The sequence below is a fragment of the Oncorhynchus mykiss genome, chromosome 5 (genome assembly GCF_057628025.1).
Source record: "Oncorhynchus mykiss isolate SJ-2025 chromosome 5, ASM5762802v1, whole genome shotgun sequence".
NCBI classification, from domain to species: Eukaryota; Metazoa; Chordata; class Actinopteri; order Salmoniformes; family Salmonidae; genus Oncorhynchus; species Oncorhynchus mykiss.
Genome location: NC_143026.1, coordinates 98094400 through 98110408, shown reverse-complemented (window position 1 = coordinate 98110408; position 16009 = coordinate 98094400). Strand labels below are relative to the sequence as shown.

Here is a 16009-nt window from a genome sequence, read left to right as displayed (position 1 = left end):
ACAGTAGGTGACCATAGCTAGGTGACCACAGGTACAGTAGGTGACTATAGCTATGTGACTATAGCTAGGTGACTATAGCTTGGTGACCACAGGTACAGTAGGAGACTACAGTTAGGTGACCACAGGTACAGTAGGAGACTACAGTTAGGTGACCACAGGTACAGTAGTTGACCATAGCTAGGTGACCACAAGTACAGTAGGTGACTATAGCTAGGTGACCACAGGTACAGTAGGTGACCACAGATAGAGTCGTTCACCACCGCAAGGTCAGGTGACCTGGGCGGAATCCTATCCTCACCTGGCATGCAGTCTAGTGGGCGGCTCTGAGGAGGCGATGTGGCCAGGACAGGTGATGTCATAGTGGGGGTACCTGTCGCAGACTCCCCCCCTTCACAGTCACATGTGCAGGCTTTCCCTGTCCCTGTCCATGTTTCTAGGACCTCTTCCTCCTGCTGCTGCTCCTCCTCCTGCACCTCCTCTTCTGGTTGCACCTCCTCCTCCTGCTCCTCCTGGACCTCCTCTTCCTCCTGGAATACAGGTCCAGAAATGGTTACAATCCTATTTTAGCCTACTATCGTTCAAACCAACCAAATCAAAACACACTGTACCAGAGAAACTAGAGTTTAACCAGCCCAATCCAATCGCAATGTACTAGAGTAACTAGAGTTCTAACCAGCCCAATCCAATCGCAATGTACTAGAATAACAAGTTTTAACCAGCACACTCTCAGCTCAATAACCAGCCCAATCCCATCTCAATGTTCTAGAGCAACTAGAGTTCTAACCAGCCCAAATCAACTCAATGTAGTAGAGTACCTAGAGTTCTAATCATCCAAATCCCATTTTAATGTGTTAGAGTAACTAGAATTCTAACAAGCCCAATCCCATCTCAATGTATTAGTGTACCTAAATTATATCCAGCCCAATCCAATCTCAATAACCAGCCCAATCCCATCTCAATGTACTCGAGTAACAAGAGTTCTGACCAGCCCAGTCCTATCTCACTGTACTATAAAAACTAGAGTTCTAACCAGCCCAATCCAATCACAATGCAGTAGAGTAACTACAGTAAAAAGCACCCCCATATCCATCTCACTTTACTAAAGTAACTAGAGATTTTTTAAATGTATTTTATTTCACCTTTATTTAACCAGGTAGGCAAGTTGAGAACAAGTTCTCATTTACAATTGCGACCTGGCCAAGATAAAGCAAAGCAGTTCGACACATACAACGACACACATACAACGACGAGTTACACATGGAGTAAAACAAACATACAGTCAATAATACAGTATAAACAAGTCTATATACGATGTGAGCAAATGAGGTGAGATAAGGGAGGTAAATGCCAAAAAAAGGCCATGGTGGCAAAGTAAATACAATATAGCAAGTAAAACACTGGAATGGTAGATTTGCAATGGAAGAATGTGCAAAGTAGAAATAAAAATAATGGGGTGCAAAGGAGCAAAATAAATAAATACATTAAATACAGTAGGGGTAGTTGTTTGGGCTAAATTATAGATGGGCTATGTACAGGTGCAGTAATCTGTGAGCTGCTCTGACAGTTGGTGCTTAAAGCTAGTGAGGGAGATAAGTGTTTCCAGTTTCAGAGATTTTTGTAGTTTGTTCCAGTCGTTGGCAGCAGAGAACTGGAAGGAGAGGCGGCCAAAGAAAGAATTGGTCTTGGGGGTGACTAGAGAGATATACCTGCTGGAGCGTGTGCTACAGGTGGGAGATGCTATGGTGACCAGCGAGCTGAGATAAGGGGGGACTTTACCTAGCAGGGTCTTGTAGATGACATGGAGCCAGTGGGTTTGACGACGAGTATTAAGCGAGGGCCAGCCAACGAGAGCGTACAGGTCGCAATGGTGGGTAGTGTATGGGGCTTTGGTGACAAAACGGATTGCACTGTGATAGACTGCATCCAATTTGGTTGAGTAGGGTATTGGAGGCTATTTTGTAAATGACATCGCCAAAGTCGAGGATTGGTAGGATGGTCAGTTTTACAAGGGTATGTTTGGCAGCATGAGTGAAGGATGCTTTGTTGCGAAATAGGAAGCCAATTCTAGATTTAACTTTGGATTGGAGATGTTTGATATGGGTCTGGAAGGAGAGTTTACAGTCTAACCAGACACCTAAGTATTTGTAGCTGTCCACGTATTCTAAGTCAGAGCCAGAGTAGTGATGTTGGACAGGCGGGCAGGTGCAGGTAGCGATCGGTTGAAGAGCATGCATTTAGTTTTACTTGTATTTAAGAGCAATTGGAGGCCACGGAAGGAGAGTTGTATGGCATTGAAGCTTGCCTGGAGGGTTGTTAACACAGTGTCCAAAGAAGGGCCAGAAGTATACAGAATGGTGTCGTCTGCGTAGAGGTGGATCAGAGACTCACCAGCAGCAAGAGCGACCTCATTGATGTATACAGAGAAGAGAGTCGGTCCAAGAATTGAACCCTGTGGCACCCCCATAGAGACTGCCAGAGGTCCGGACAGTAGACCCTCCAATTTGACACACTGAACTCTATCAGAGAAGTAGTTGGTGAACCAGGCGAGGCAATCATTTGAGAAACCAAGGCTGTCGAGTCTGCCGATGAGGATGTGGTGATTGACAGAGTCGAAAGCCTTGACCAGATCAATGAATACGGCTGCACAGTAATGTTTCTTATCGATGGCGGTTAAGATATCATTTAGGACCTTGAATGTGGCTGAGGTGCACCCATGACCAGCTCTGAAACCAGATTGCATAGCAGAGAAGGTATGGTGAGATTCAAAATGGTCGGTAATCTGTTTGTTGACTTGGCTTTCGAAGACCTTAGAAAGGCATGGTAGGATAGATATAGGTCTGTAGCAGTTTGGGTCAAGAGTGTCCCCCCCTTTGAAGAGGGGGATGACCGCAGCTGCTTTCCAATCTTTGGGAATCTCAGACGACACGAAAGAGAGGTTGAACTGGCTAGTAATAGGGGTGGCAACAATTTTGGCAGATCATTTTAGAAAGAAAGGGTCCAGATTGTCTAGCCCGGCTGATTTGTAGGGGTCCAGATTTTGCAGCTCTTTCAGAACATCAGCTGAACGGATTTGGGAGAAGGAGAAATGGGGAAGGCTTGGGCGAGTTGCTGTGGGGGGTGCAGTGCTGTTGACCGGGGTAGGAGTAGCCAGGTGGAAAGCATGGCCAGCCGTAGAAAAATGCTTATTGAAATTCTCAATTATGGTGGATTTATCAGTGGTGACAGTGTTTCCTATCTTCAGTGCAGTGGGCAGCTGGGAGGAGGTGTTCTTATTCTCCATGGACTTTACAGTGTCCCAGAACTTTTTTGAGTTAGTGTTGCAGGAAGCAAATTTCTGCTTGAAAAAACTAGCCTTGGCTTTTCTAACTGCCTGTGTATAATGGTTTCTAGCTTCCCTGAACCGCTGCATATCACGGGGGCTGTTCGATGCTAATGCAGAACGCCATATGATGTTTTTGTGTTGGTTAAGGGCAGTCAGGTCTGGGGAGAACCAAGGGCTATATCTGTTCCTGGTTCTAAATTTCTTGAATGTTTATTTAAGATGGTTAGGAAGGCATTTAAAAAAAATATCCAGGCATCCTCTACTGACGGGATGAGATCAATATCCTTCCAGGATACCTCGGCCAGGTCGATTAGAAAGGCCTGCTCGCTGAAGTGTTTCAGGGAGCGTTTGACAGTGATGAGTGGAGGTCGTTTGACCGCTGACCCATTACGGATGCAGGCAATGAGGCAGTGATCGCTGAGATCTTGGTTGAAGACAGCAGAGGTGTATTTAGAGGGCAAGTTGGTTAGGATGATATCTATGAGGGTGCCCGTGTTTAAGGCTTTGGGGAGGTACCTGGTAGGTTCATTGATAATTTGTGTGAGATTGAGGGCATCAAGTTTAGATTGTAGGATGGCTGGGGTGTTAAGCATGTTCCAGTTTAGGTCGCCTAGCAGCACGAGCTCTGAAGATAGATGGGGGGCAATCAGTTCACATATGGTGTCCAGAGCACAGCTCGGTGCAGAGGGTGGTCTATAGCAGGCGGCAACGGTGAGAGACTTGTTTTTAGAGAGGTGGATTTTTAAAAGTTCAAATTGTTTGGGTACAGACCTGGATAGTAAGACAGAACTCTGCAGGCTATCTTTGCAGTACATTGCAACACCGCCCCCTTTGGCAGTTCTATCTTGTCTGAAAATGTTGTAGTTTTGGATTCAAATTTCAGATTTTTTTTTTGGTGGTCTTCCTAAGCCAGGATTCAGACACAGCTAGAACATCCGGGTTGGCAGAGTGTGCTAAAGCAGTGAATAGAACAAACTTAGGGAGGAGGCTTCTAATGTTAACATGCATGAATCGCCTGACTAGCATCACCACCCTGGATGGTTCCGACCTTGAATATGTGGACATCTATAAGTACCTAGGTGTCTGGCTAGACTGTAAACTCTCCTTCCAGACTCATATCAAACATCTCCAATCGAAAATCAAATCTAGAGTCGGCTTTCTATTCCGCAACAAAGCCTCCTTCACTCACGCCGCCAAACTTACCCTAGTAAAACTGACTATCCTACCGATTCTCGACTTCGGCGATGTCATCTACAAAATTGCTTCCAACACTCTACTCAGCAAACTGGATGCAGTTTATCACAGTGCCATCTGTTTTGTCACTAAAGCACCTTATACCACCCACCACTGCGACCTGTATGCTCTAGTCGGCTGGCCCTCGCTTCATATTCGTCGCCAGACCCACTGGCTCCAGGTCATCTACAAGTCCATGCTAGGTAAAGAAGTTGGAGACTTTTATCTCCCTCACCAACTTCAAACATCTGCTATCTGAGCAGCTAACCGATCGCTGCAGCTGTACAAAGTCTATCGGTAAATAGCCCACCCATTTTTACCTACCTCATCCCCATACTGTTTTTATTTATTTACTTTTCTGCTCTTTTGCACACCAATATCTCTACCTGTACATGACCATCTGATCATTTATCACTCCATTGTTAATCTGCAAAATTGTAATTATTCGCCTACCTCCTCATGCCTTTTGTACACAATGTATATAGACTCTCCTTTTTTCTACTGTGTTATTGACTTGTTAATTTTTTACTCCATGTGTAACTCTGTGTGGTCTGTTCACACTGCTATGCTTTATCTTGGCCAGGTCGCAGTTGCAAATGAGAACTTGTTCTCAACTAGCCTACTTGGTTAAATAAAGGTTAAATAAAATACATTTTAAAAAACAAGGCTATTACGGTTACAGAAGTCGTCAAAAGAGAGCGTCTGGGGAATAGGAGTGGAGCTAGGCACTGCAGGGCCTGGATTCACCTCTACATCGCCAGAGGAACAGAGGAGGAGTAGAATAAGGGTACGGCTAAAAGCAATAAGAATTGGTCGTCTAGAACGTCTGGAACAGAGAGTAAAAGGAGGTTTCTGGGGGCGATAAAATAGCATCAAGGTATAATGTACAGACAAAGGTATGGTAGGATGTGAATACAGTGGAGGTAAACCTAGGTATTGAGTGATGAAGAGAGAGATATTGTCTCTAGAAACATCATTGAAACCAGGAGATGTCATTGCATGTGTGGGTGGTGGAACTAATAGGTTGGATAAGGTATAGTGAGCAGGACTAGAGGCTCTACAGTGAAATAAACCAATAAACACTAACCAGAACAGCAATGGACAAGGCATATTGACATTAAGGAGAGGCATGCTTAGTCGAGTGATCAAAAGGGTCCAGTGAGTAGAGAGGTTGGTTGGGGGTCACGGCAATTTAGACAGCTAGCCAGGCCATCGGTAGCAAGCTAGCATAGGATGGAGGTCTGTTATTAGCCACCTCTTGCGTTCCGTCAGTAGATTAGTGGGGTTCCGTGTGGTAGAGGGGATTAATCCAAATCACACAACAACAAAAAAAAACAATAGATATAGTTATAGAGGCCCAAGAAGAAAAAAAATAAAAAATAATAAAAAATAAAAATAAAATTGTCCGATTGTCTATTCAGATAGCAGCCGATAGCAGCCGGACAACTCCTTCGGGTAGATAACGTCGGCAGTCCAGTTGTGAAGGCCCCGCGTAGGCAGCAAAACAGGTCCGGATAGGTGATTGTAGCCCAGGAGTAATTGATGGAACTCTTCAGCTGGCTAGCTCCGGAATAATTGATGTTTGCTCCAGAATCGACGAAAGCCGATAGTCACACGGATAGCAGCTAGCTAGCTGTGAGATCCAGGTATGAATGTCCACAGTTAGCGGTTGAAATCCAGGGACACGGAGAGAAAAATTGGTCCGGTATGTTCTGTTCCGAGCCGCGCTGCGCCGTACAAAACTGGCGATAGATTTTCGAGCTAAAGGATAGCTGATGACCACAAACTGTGGTTAGCTGAATACTAACGACAAGCCAGTAAAGAAACTAACTAGCTTCTGATTAGCTTCTGATTAGCTTCTGATTAGCTTCTGGACTAGCTCCTGGCTAGCTTCTGGCTAGTTTCTGGCTAGCTTCTTGGAGGATTACAGATTTGAGGTAAATAATACTTTTTTTATAAATATAAATTGGTGAGGCGGGTTGCAGGAGAGTGTTTTAAAGATGAGTTTATGGAAAATGTAAAAAAATATATATAAAAATGTATGTGAAAAAAGTTGTAAATATATATATATATATATACGGGACACGACAAGACAAAAGACGTCTGAACTGCTATGCCATCTTGGAATCCAAAAATGTAACCAGCCCAATCCTATCTCAATGTACTAGAGTCACTAGATTATAAACAGCCATACCCATCTCAATGTAGTAGAGTAACTAGCGTTAACCAGCCCAATCCCATCTCCAGCCAATCCAAACTCAATATACTAGAGTAACTAGAATTCAAACCAGCCCAATCCCATCTCAATGTGCTTGTGTAACTCGAGTTCTGACCAGCGCAATCCCATCTCACTGTACTAAAGTAACTACAATTCTAACCATCACAATCCTATCTCAATATACTAGAGTAACTAGAGTTCTAACAGCCCAATCCCATCTAAATGTACTAGAGTAACTAGATTAAAACCAGCCCAATCCCATCTCAATGTATGAAAGTAACTAGAGTTCTAACAAGTCCAATTCCATCTCAATGTACTAGAGTAACTAGAGTTCTAACCAGCCCAATCCCATCTCAATGTATTAGAGTAACTAGATTCTAACCACCCCAAACCCATGTCAATATACTAGTGGTACTAGAGTTCTAACCAGCCTAATCCCATCTCACTGTATTAGAGAAACTATATTTTAACAAGCCCAATCCCATCTCACTGTATTATAGTAACTAGATTCTAACCACCCCAAACCCATCTCAATAAACTAGTGTTACTAGAGTTCTAACCAGCCCAATCCCTTCTCAATGTACTAGAGTACCTAGAGTTCTAAGCAGCCCAATCGCATCTCACCATATTAGAGTAACTAGATTCTAACCACCCCAAACCCATCTCAATAAACTAGTGTTACTAGAGTTCTAACCAGCCCGATCCCATCTCAATGTACCTAGAGTACCTAGAGTTCTAAGCAGCCCAATCCCATCTCACTGTACCAAAGTAACTAGATTTCTAACCAGCCCAATCCCATCTCCATGTACGACAGTAACAAGAGATCTAACCAGCCCAATCCCATCTCCATGTACTAGAGTAACTAGAGTTCTAACCAGCCCAATCCCATCTCCATGTACGACAGTAACGAGAGTTCTAACCAGCCCAATCCCATCTCCATGTACGACAGTAACGAGAGTTCTAACAAGCCCAATCTCATTTTAATGTATTAGAGTTCTACCCAGCCCAATCCAATCTCAATGCAGTAGAGTAATTAGAGTAAAAAGCACATCCATATCCATCTCACTTTACGAAAGTAACTAGAGATCTAACCAGCCCAATCCTATCTCAATGTACTAGAGTCACTAGATTATTGTCACGTTCTGAAATGTATTTCCTTTGTTTTGTCGTTATTTAGTATGGTCAGGGCATGAGTTGGGGTGGGCATGTTTGTTTTTCTATGATTTTGGGATTTTGGGATTTCTATGTTTCGGCCTAGTATGGTTCTCAATCAGAGGCAGGTGTCATTAGTTGTCTCTGATTGAGAATCATATTTATGTAGCTTGGGTTTCACTGTTTGTTGGTGGGTGTTTGTTTCCGTGTCTGTGTTTGTTCACCACACGGTACTGTTTTCGCTTTTAGTTATTCACGTTACGTTTATTGTTTCTGAATTTTAGTGTTCAGTTTGTCTTTAAAATAAAAATCATGAACACTTACCACGCCGCATCTTGGTCCGATCCATGCTACACCTCCTCTTCAGACGAAGAGGAGGAAAACCATTACAATTATAAACATCCCAATTCCATCTCGATGTACTAGAGTAACTAACGTTCACCAGCCCAATCCCATCTCTAAATAAAGCCAATCCAAACTCAATACTAGAGTATATAGAGTTCTAACCAGCCCATTCCAATCTCCATGTACTAGAGTAACAAGAGTTCTAACCATCCCAATCCCATCTCATTGTACTAGAGTTCTAACTAGCCCAATCCCATCTCACAGTACTTGAGAAACTATAGTCCTAACCAGCCCAATCCCATCTTGCTGTACTACACTAAATTAGCTCTAACCAGCCCATTCCCCTTTCATTTTACTAAAGTATATAGAGTTCTTACCAGCCCAATCCCATCTCATTGTTTTACGGTAACTAGAGTTCTAACCTGCCCAATCCAATTTCAATGTAGTCGAGAAATTAAAGTTCTAACCATCCCAATCCCATCTCAATGTACTAGAGTAACTATAGTTCCAACCAGCCCAATCCCATCTCCCTGTACTAAAATAAATAGAGTTCTAACCAGCCATTCCCTTCTCAATGTACACTAGAGTAACTTCAGTTCTAACCAGCCCAATCCAATCTCACTGTACTAAAGTAACTAGAATCTATACCTGCCCGATACCATCTCTACGTACTAGAGTAAGTAGAATTTAACCAGCCCAATCCCATCTCAATAACCAGCACCATCACAATGCACTAGAGATACTAGAGTTTTGACCAGCCCAATCCAATCTCACTGTACTAGTGTAACTAGATTCTAACCAGCCCAATCCCATCTCAATGTGTTAGATTAATTAGATTCTAAAAAGCCCAATCCCATCTCATTGTACTAGAGTGACTAGAGTTCTAACCAACCCAATCCCATTGTACAAGAGTAACTCGGTTCTCACCAGCCCAATCTCATTTCACTGTACTGAAATAACTAGAGTTCTAACCAGCCCAATCCAATCTCATTTTAATAAAGTAACTAGAGTTCTAACCAGCCCAATCCCATCTCAATGTACTAAAGTAACTAGAGATCTAACCAACCCAATCCCATCTCACTGTACTAGAGAAACTATAGTTCTAACCAGCCCAATCCCATTTTGCTGTAATAGACTACATTAGTCCTAACCATCCTAATCCCATCTCAATGTACAATATTAACTAGTGTTAACCAGCCCAATCACATCTCAATAACCAGCCAATTCCATATCAATATACTAGAGTAACTAGAGTTCTAACCAGCTCAGTCCAATCTCAATGTAGTAGAGTAATTAGAGTTCTAACCAGCCCTATCCCATCTCAATGTGCTAGTGTAACTAGAGATTTATTCAGCCCAATACCATCTAAAAAAATAACTTGTTATAACATCCCAATCCCAACTCACAGTACTAAAGTACCTCGAGTTCTAACCAACGTAATACCCATCTCAATGTACTAGAGAAACTAGAGTTCTAACCAGCCCAATCCAATCTTGCTGTATAGACTAAATTAATTCTTAACAACCAAATCCCATCTCAATGTACTACAGTAACTAGAGTTCTAACCATCCCAATTCCATCTCAGTGTAGTAAAGAAACTAGAGTTCTAACAGCCCAATCCCATCTCAATGTATTAGTGTAACTAAAGTACTGACCAGCCCAATCCAATCTCACCGTAATAAAGTAACTAGTGTTCTAAACAGCCCAATCCCATCTCCATGTACTAAAGTAACTAGAGTTCTAACCAGTCAATCCCATCTCAGTGTATTAATTATATTATAAAAAACCCAATCCCATCTCAATGTACTGAAGTAACTAGAGTCCTAACCAGCCCAATTACGTCTGTGTGTACTAGAGAAACTAGAGTTCTGACCAGCCCAATCCAATCTCACAGTACTAAAGTAACTAGAGTTCTAACCATCCCAATCCCATATCAATGTCCGAGAGTTCTGACCAGCCCAATCCAATCTCACAGTACTAAAGTAATTAGAGTTTAACCATCCCAATCCCATATCAATGTACTAGAGTAACGACATTCTATCCTGCCCAATCCCATCTATGTGCATTAGAGTAACGTAACTAGGGTATATTACCAGCCCAGGCATATCTCAAGGGACTGGAGTAACTAGAGTTCTAACCAGCCCAATCCCATCTCAATAACCAGCGCCATCTCAATGCACTAGAGTAGCAAGATTCTGACCTGCCCAATCCTATCTCAATATACCAGAGTAACTAAATTCTAACCACCCCAATCCAATATCACTGCACTAAAGTAACTAAAGTTCTAACCAGCTCAATCCCATCTCAATAACCAGCACCATCTCAATGCACTAGAGTAACTAGATCTAACCAGCCCATTCCCATCTCAATGTACTAAAGTAACTAGATTCTAACCAGCCCAATCCCATCTCAATGTACCAGAGTAACTACATTCTAACCATCCCAATCCCATCTCACTGTACTAAAGTAACTAGAGTTCTAACCAGCCCAATCTCATCTCAATAACCAGCACCATCTCAATGTACCAGAGTAACTCAATTCTAACCAGCCCATTCCCATCTCACAGTACAATAATAACTACAGTTCTAATTAGCCCAATCCCATCTTAATGTTCTATTACAACTAGAGTTTTATCCAGCCCAATCTCAAAAACCAGTCCAATCACATCTCAATGTACTAGAGTAACGAGAGTTTTAAAAGGTCCAATCTCAATGTATTAAAGTATCTTGAGTTCTAACCAGCACAAGCCCATCTCACTGTGCTAGTGTAACTAGAGATTTAACCAGCCCAATACATCTCAAAAACCAACCCATTACAACCAGTCCAATCCCATGTCAATGTACCAGAGTAACTAGAGTGCTAACAGCCCAATCCCATCTCACTTTACTAAAGTAACTATTATCTAACCAGCCCAATCCCATCTCAATTTATTAGAATAACTATATTCTAAACAGCCCAGTCCAATCTCACTGTACTAGAGTAACTTGAGTTCTAAACAGCCCAATCACATATCATTCTACTAGAGTAAATTAGTTCAACCAGCCCAATCAGCCCAGCCCAATATCCCTTAGCTAAAATAAATAGATTTATAACCAGCCAAATCCCATCTCAATATACTAGAGTAATTTGAGTTCTAACCAGCCCAATCCCATCTCAATGTTTTAGAGTAACTAGTTCTAACCAGCCCAATCCAATCTCACTGTACTAGAGTAACTAGAGTTCTAACCAGCCCAATCCCAATGTATTAGAGTTCGAACAGCCCAATCCCATCTCAATTTATTTGAGTAACTAGATTCAAACCACCCCAATCCCATTTCAATGTACGAAAACAACTAGAGTTCTAACCAGCCCAATCCAATCTCAATGTTCTAGAGTAACTATAGTTTTATACAGCCCAATCCAATCTCAATAACCAGCCCAATCCCATCTCAATGTACTAGTGTAACTAGAGTTCTAACTAGCCCAATCCCATCTCAAAGTATTAGAGTAACTAGAGTTCTAACCAGCCCAAACCCATCTCACTATACTAAAATAACTAGAGTGCTAACCAGCCCAATCCCATTTCAATGTATTAGAGTACCTACCTCCTGAGAGTGAACACCGCTTAGGACTGCAGCACCGACAGACAGGCAGCAGAGAAAGAAAGAGAAAAAAGACAGACATAAGGAGGAAAATACAGTGAAAAAAATACAGAAATATAGAGACAAAATAAACTACTTTGTCTTATATCCCTGGTCTGATATCTCCAACATATGGTCTGATATCCCCAACATATGGTCTGATATCTCCAACATATGGTCTGATATCTCCAACATTTTGTCTGATATCCCCAACATATGGTCTGATATCCCCGACATATGGTCTGATATCTCCAACATATGGTCGGATATCTCAAACATATGGTCTGATATCTCCAGCATATGGTCTGATATCTCCAACATATGGTCTGATATCTCCAACATATGGTTAGATATCTCCAACATATGGTCTGATATACCCAGTCGAATGCATCTTAATGTTCTATAGCAACTAGAGTTTTATCCAGCCCAATCGCATCTCAAAACCAGCCCAATCCCATCTTAATGTTCTATTACAACTAGAGTTTTATCCAGCCCAATCACATCTCAAAAACCAGCCCAATCACATCTCAATGTACAAGAGTAACGAGAGTTTTAAAAGGTCCAATCTCAATGTATTAAAGTATCTTGAGTTCTAACCAGCACAAGCCCATCTCACTGTGCTAGTGTAACTAGAGATTTAACCAGCCCAATACATCTCAAAACCAACCCATTACAACCAGTCCAATCCCATGTCAATGTACCAGAGTAACTAGAGTTCTAACAGCCCAATCCCATCTCACTTTACTAAAGTAACTATTATCTAACCAGCCCAATCCAATCTCAATTTATTAGAATAACTATATTCTAAACAGCCCAATCCAATCTCACTGTACTAGAGTAACTTGAGTTCTAAACAGCCCAATCACATATCATTCTACTAGAGTAAATTAGTTCAACCAGCCCACAACATATGGTCTAATATCCCCCAACATCCTGTCTGATATCCCTAATATAGGCTATGTAAACCAGAATCCCCACAATCCAGCAGCAAAACTGAAACTCTATTTTTAATATGAGTTATTTTACACAATGCAAAAAATGTCAGGTAAATTACAGGCATTCTTGACTGACTGACTGAGCCTATTTAACATTATTCCACCGATGACCTCACCATGAGCTGAGTTTAAGGGTCCAGTCAACTACTACAGACTCTTGACTCATTAGGTACTCAGAGCTGCATTTCAGAGATTTGATCTAGTATGAATCCCTTTAAGACATTTAACTGCTAAACTACTGTCCAGTTCTTCCATAACCCAGTCTGACCCAATTTAACCCAGTCTGACCCAGTTTAATCCAGTCTGGCATTACCCAGTCTAACCCATTCTGACATTACCCAGTATAACCCAGTTTAACCCAGTCTGACATTACCCAGTTTAATCCAGTCTGTCATTCCTCACTCTAAACTAATTTAACCCAGTCTGACATTACCCAGTCTAACCCAGTCTGACATTACCCAGTCTAATGCAGTCTGACATTACCCAGTGTAACTGACTCTGATATTACCCAGTCTAACCCAGTCTGACATTACCCAGTCTAACCCACTCTGACATTACCCAGTCTAAACCAATTTAACTCAGTCTGACATTACCCAGATTAATCCAGTCTGTCATTCCCCACTCTAAACCAGTTTAACCCAGTCTGACATTACTCAGTCTAACCCAGTCTGACATTACCCAGTCTAACCCACTCTGACATTACCCAGTCTAAACCAGTTTAACCCAGTCTAATGCAGTCTGACATTACCCAGTCTAAACCAATTTAACCCAGTCTGACATTACCCAGATTAATCCAGTCTGTCGTTCACCACTCTAAACCAGTTTAACCAAGTCTGACATTACCCAGTCTAACCCACTCTGACATTACCCAGTCTAACCTACTCTGACATTACCCAGTCTAACCCACTCTGACATTACCCAGTCTAACCCAGTCTGACATTACCCAGTCTAAACCAATTTAACCCAGTCTGACATTACCCAGATTAATCCAGTCTGTCATTCACCACTCTAAACCAGTTTAACCAAGTCTGACATTACCCAGTCTAACCCAGTCTGACATTACCCAGTCTAAACCAGTTTAACCCAGTCTAATGCAGTCTGACATTACCCAGTCTAACCCACTCTGACATTACCCAGTCTAACCCAGTCTGACATTACCCAGTCTAACCCAGTCTGACATTACCCAGTCTAACCCACTCTGACATTACCCAGTCTAACCCACTCTGACATTACCCAGTCTAACCCACTCTGACATTACCCAGTCTAACCCAGTCTGACATTACCCAGTCTAACCCAGTCTGACATTACCCAGTCTAACCCAGTCTGACATTACCCAGTCTAACCCAGTCTGACATTACCCAGTCTAACCCAGTCTGACATTACCCAGTCTAACCTAGTCGGACATTAACCAGTCTAACCCAGTCTGACATCACCCAGTCTAACCCAGTCTGAGACATTACCCAGTCTAACCCAGTCTGACATTACCCAGTCTAACCCAGTCCGACATTACCCGGTCTAACCCAGTCTGAGACATCACCCAGTCTAACCCAGTCTGAGACATCACCCAGTCTAACCCAGTCTAACAACCAGACAGCAGGAAGACAAGCAGATACCAACAGAGTTTAGCGATGTCTATTCCAGACATGGTTAGTAAACCACTGGTTCAGTAAACTGGGTCATGGGTCATGGTTAGTAAACTGCTGATTCAGTAAACTGGGTCATGGTTAGTAAACCGCTGGTTCAGTAAACTGGGTCATGGTTAGTAAACCACTGGTTCAGTAAACTGGGTCATGGTTAGTAAACTGCTGATTCAGTGAACTGGGTCATGGTTAGTAAACTGCTGGTTCAGTAAACTGGGTCATGGTTAGTAAACTGCTGATTCAGTGAACTGGTCATGGTTAGTAAACCACTGGTTCAGTAAACTGGGCATGGGTCATGGTTAGTAAACCACTGGTTCAGTAAACTGGGCATGGGTCATTGTTAAGGTCCAATGCAGCAGTTTTGATCTCAATATCAAATAATTTCGGGCTAACAATTATGTACCTTACTGTGATTTTTTTTTCAATTAAAATGGTAAAAAATAAACAACAATTGCTTCTGAGCAAACAGCAATTTCTCAAGCAAGACTTTTGCTAGGACTTTCTGGGAGGGGTCTGAATGGGGAGAGAAACTGAAACCTAGCTGTTATCGGCAGAGCGGTTTGGGAAACTTTCTAATTTACCGCCAGGTGATGTCACCAGGCAAGCTAAAACTCCATCCCACCAAAACAGACAATTGCAGGCTGCATTTTCAAACAGCTCTTACACTAAAATGGCATTATAATAATTTTCTAAATGTCTAAGTATCATTCCAACGTCAGTATGGAAATATATATAAAACACAGGGAAATCATGCTGATTTGGGTAACTGGACATATGGGTTAGGGTGAGTTAGGGTTAGGGTGAGTTAGGGTTAGGGGGGTTAGGGTGAGTTAGGGTTAGGGTGAGTTCAGGTAAGGGTGAGTTAGGGTAAGGGGGGTTAGGGTGAGTTAGGTTGAGTTAGGGGGGTTAGGGTGAGTTAGGGTTAGGGTGAGTTAGGGTTAGGGGGGTTAGGGTGAGTTAGGGTTAGGGGGGTTAGGGTGAGTTAGGTTAGCGACAGTGCTGACAGGGTACCTGGGTTAGGGAGACTAATCTTACCTTGAGCTAACAGCAGCAGAACCAGCAGAGCAACACAACGAGTATTGACCCCCATCTTCCTCCCGGACTGGACTGGTGTGAGTAGAGTGATATGATGTGACTGAGCAGGACACAGAGGCTAGTGGATAGGCTGCTGTAGGCTGCTGGATAGGCTTACAGTAATCCACTGGACTCTGATGGCCTCATCTAATACCCACAATCTGCCCCATGACCAAACCCCTCCCTCCCTCAGTTATCCTGGCCATCCCTCAGCCCTGAGCCATAGTGGCAACAGAGAACTACTCATTATGTTAAACTTTTCTACTAGAATGACACACATTCCCTCTGCTGGATTGTCAAACATTTTGTCTCTAACCATCTTCTAAACCTTCAAATGAAATTCACCGTATGTCTCTTTTTAGTCACTATTCTTTTTATTATTTCAAATTATTTGTAATTTAAAATTCATG

The 16009-nt window shown here is 42.4% G+C and overlaps 1 protein-coding gene across 3 annotated transcripts in view; it reads right to left on the bottom strand.

The window, feature by feature from the left end:
• LOC110523061 (retinoschisin-like) overlaps positions 1-15728 on the bottom strand; it is a 50682-nt gene extending 34954 nt beyond the window's left edge. For all 3 annotated transcript variants that reach the window (XR_016496406.1, XR_016496405.1, XM_036979024.2), the window contains exons 1-3: positions 15561-15728; positions 11855-11880; positions 299-527 (exon numbers count right to left, since the gene is read on the bottom strand). Coding sequence is in view for 1 of the 3 variants with exons in the window: in XM_036979024.2 (XP_036834919.1) it covers positions 299-527; positions 11855-11880; positions 15561-15615 (310 nt within the window). In the remaining 2 variants the exon portion in view is untranslated. The remainder of the gene's footprint in view (positions 1-298; positions 528-11854; positions 11881-15560) is intronic.
• Positions 15729-16009: the final 281 nt, after the last annotated feature.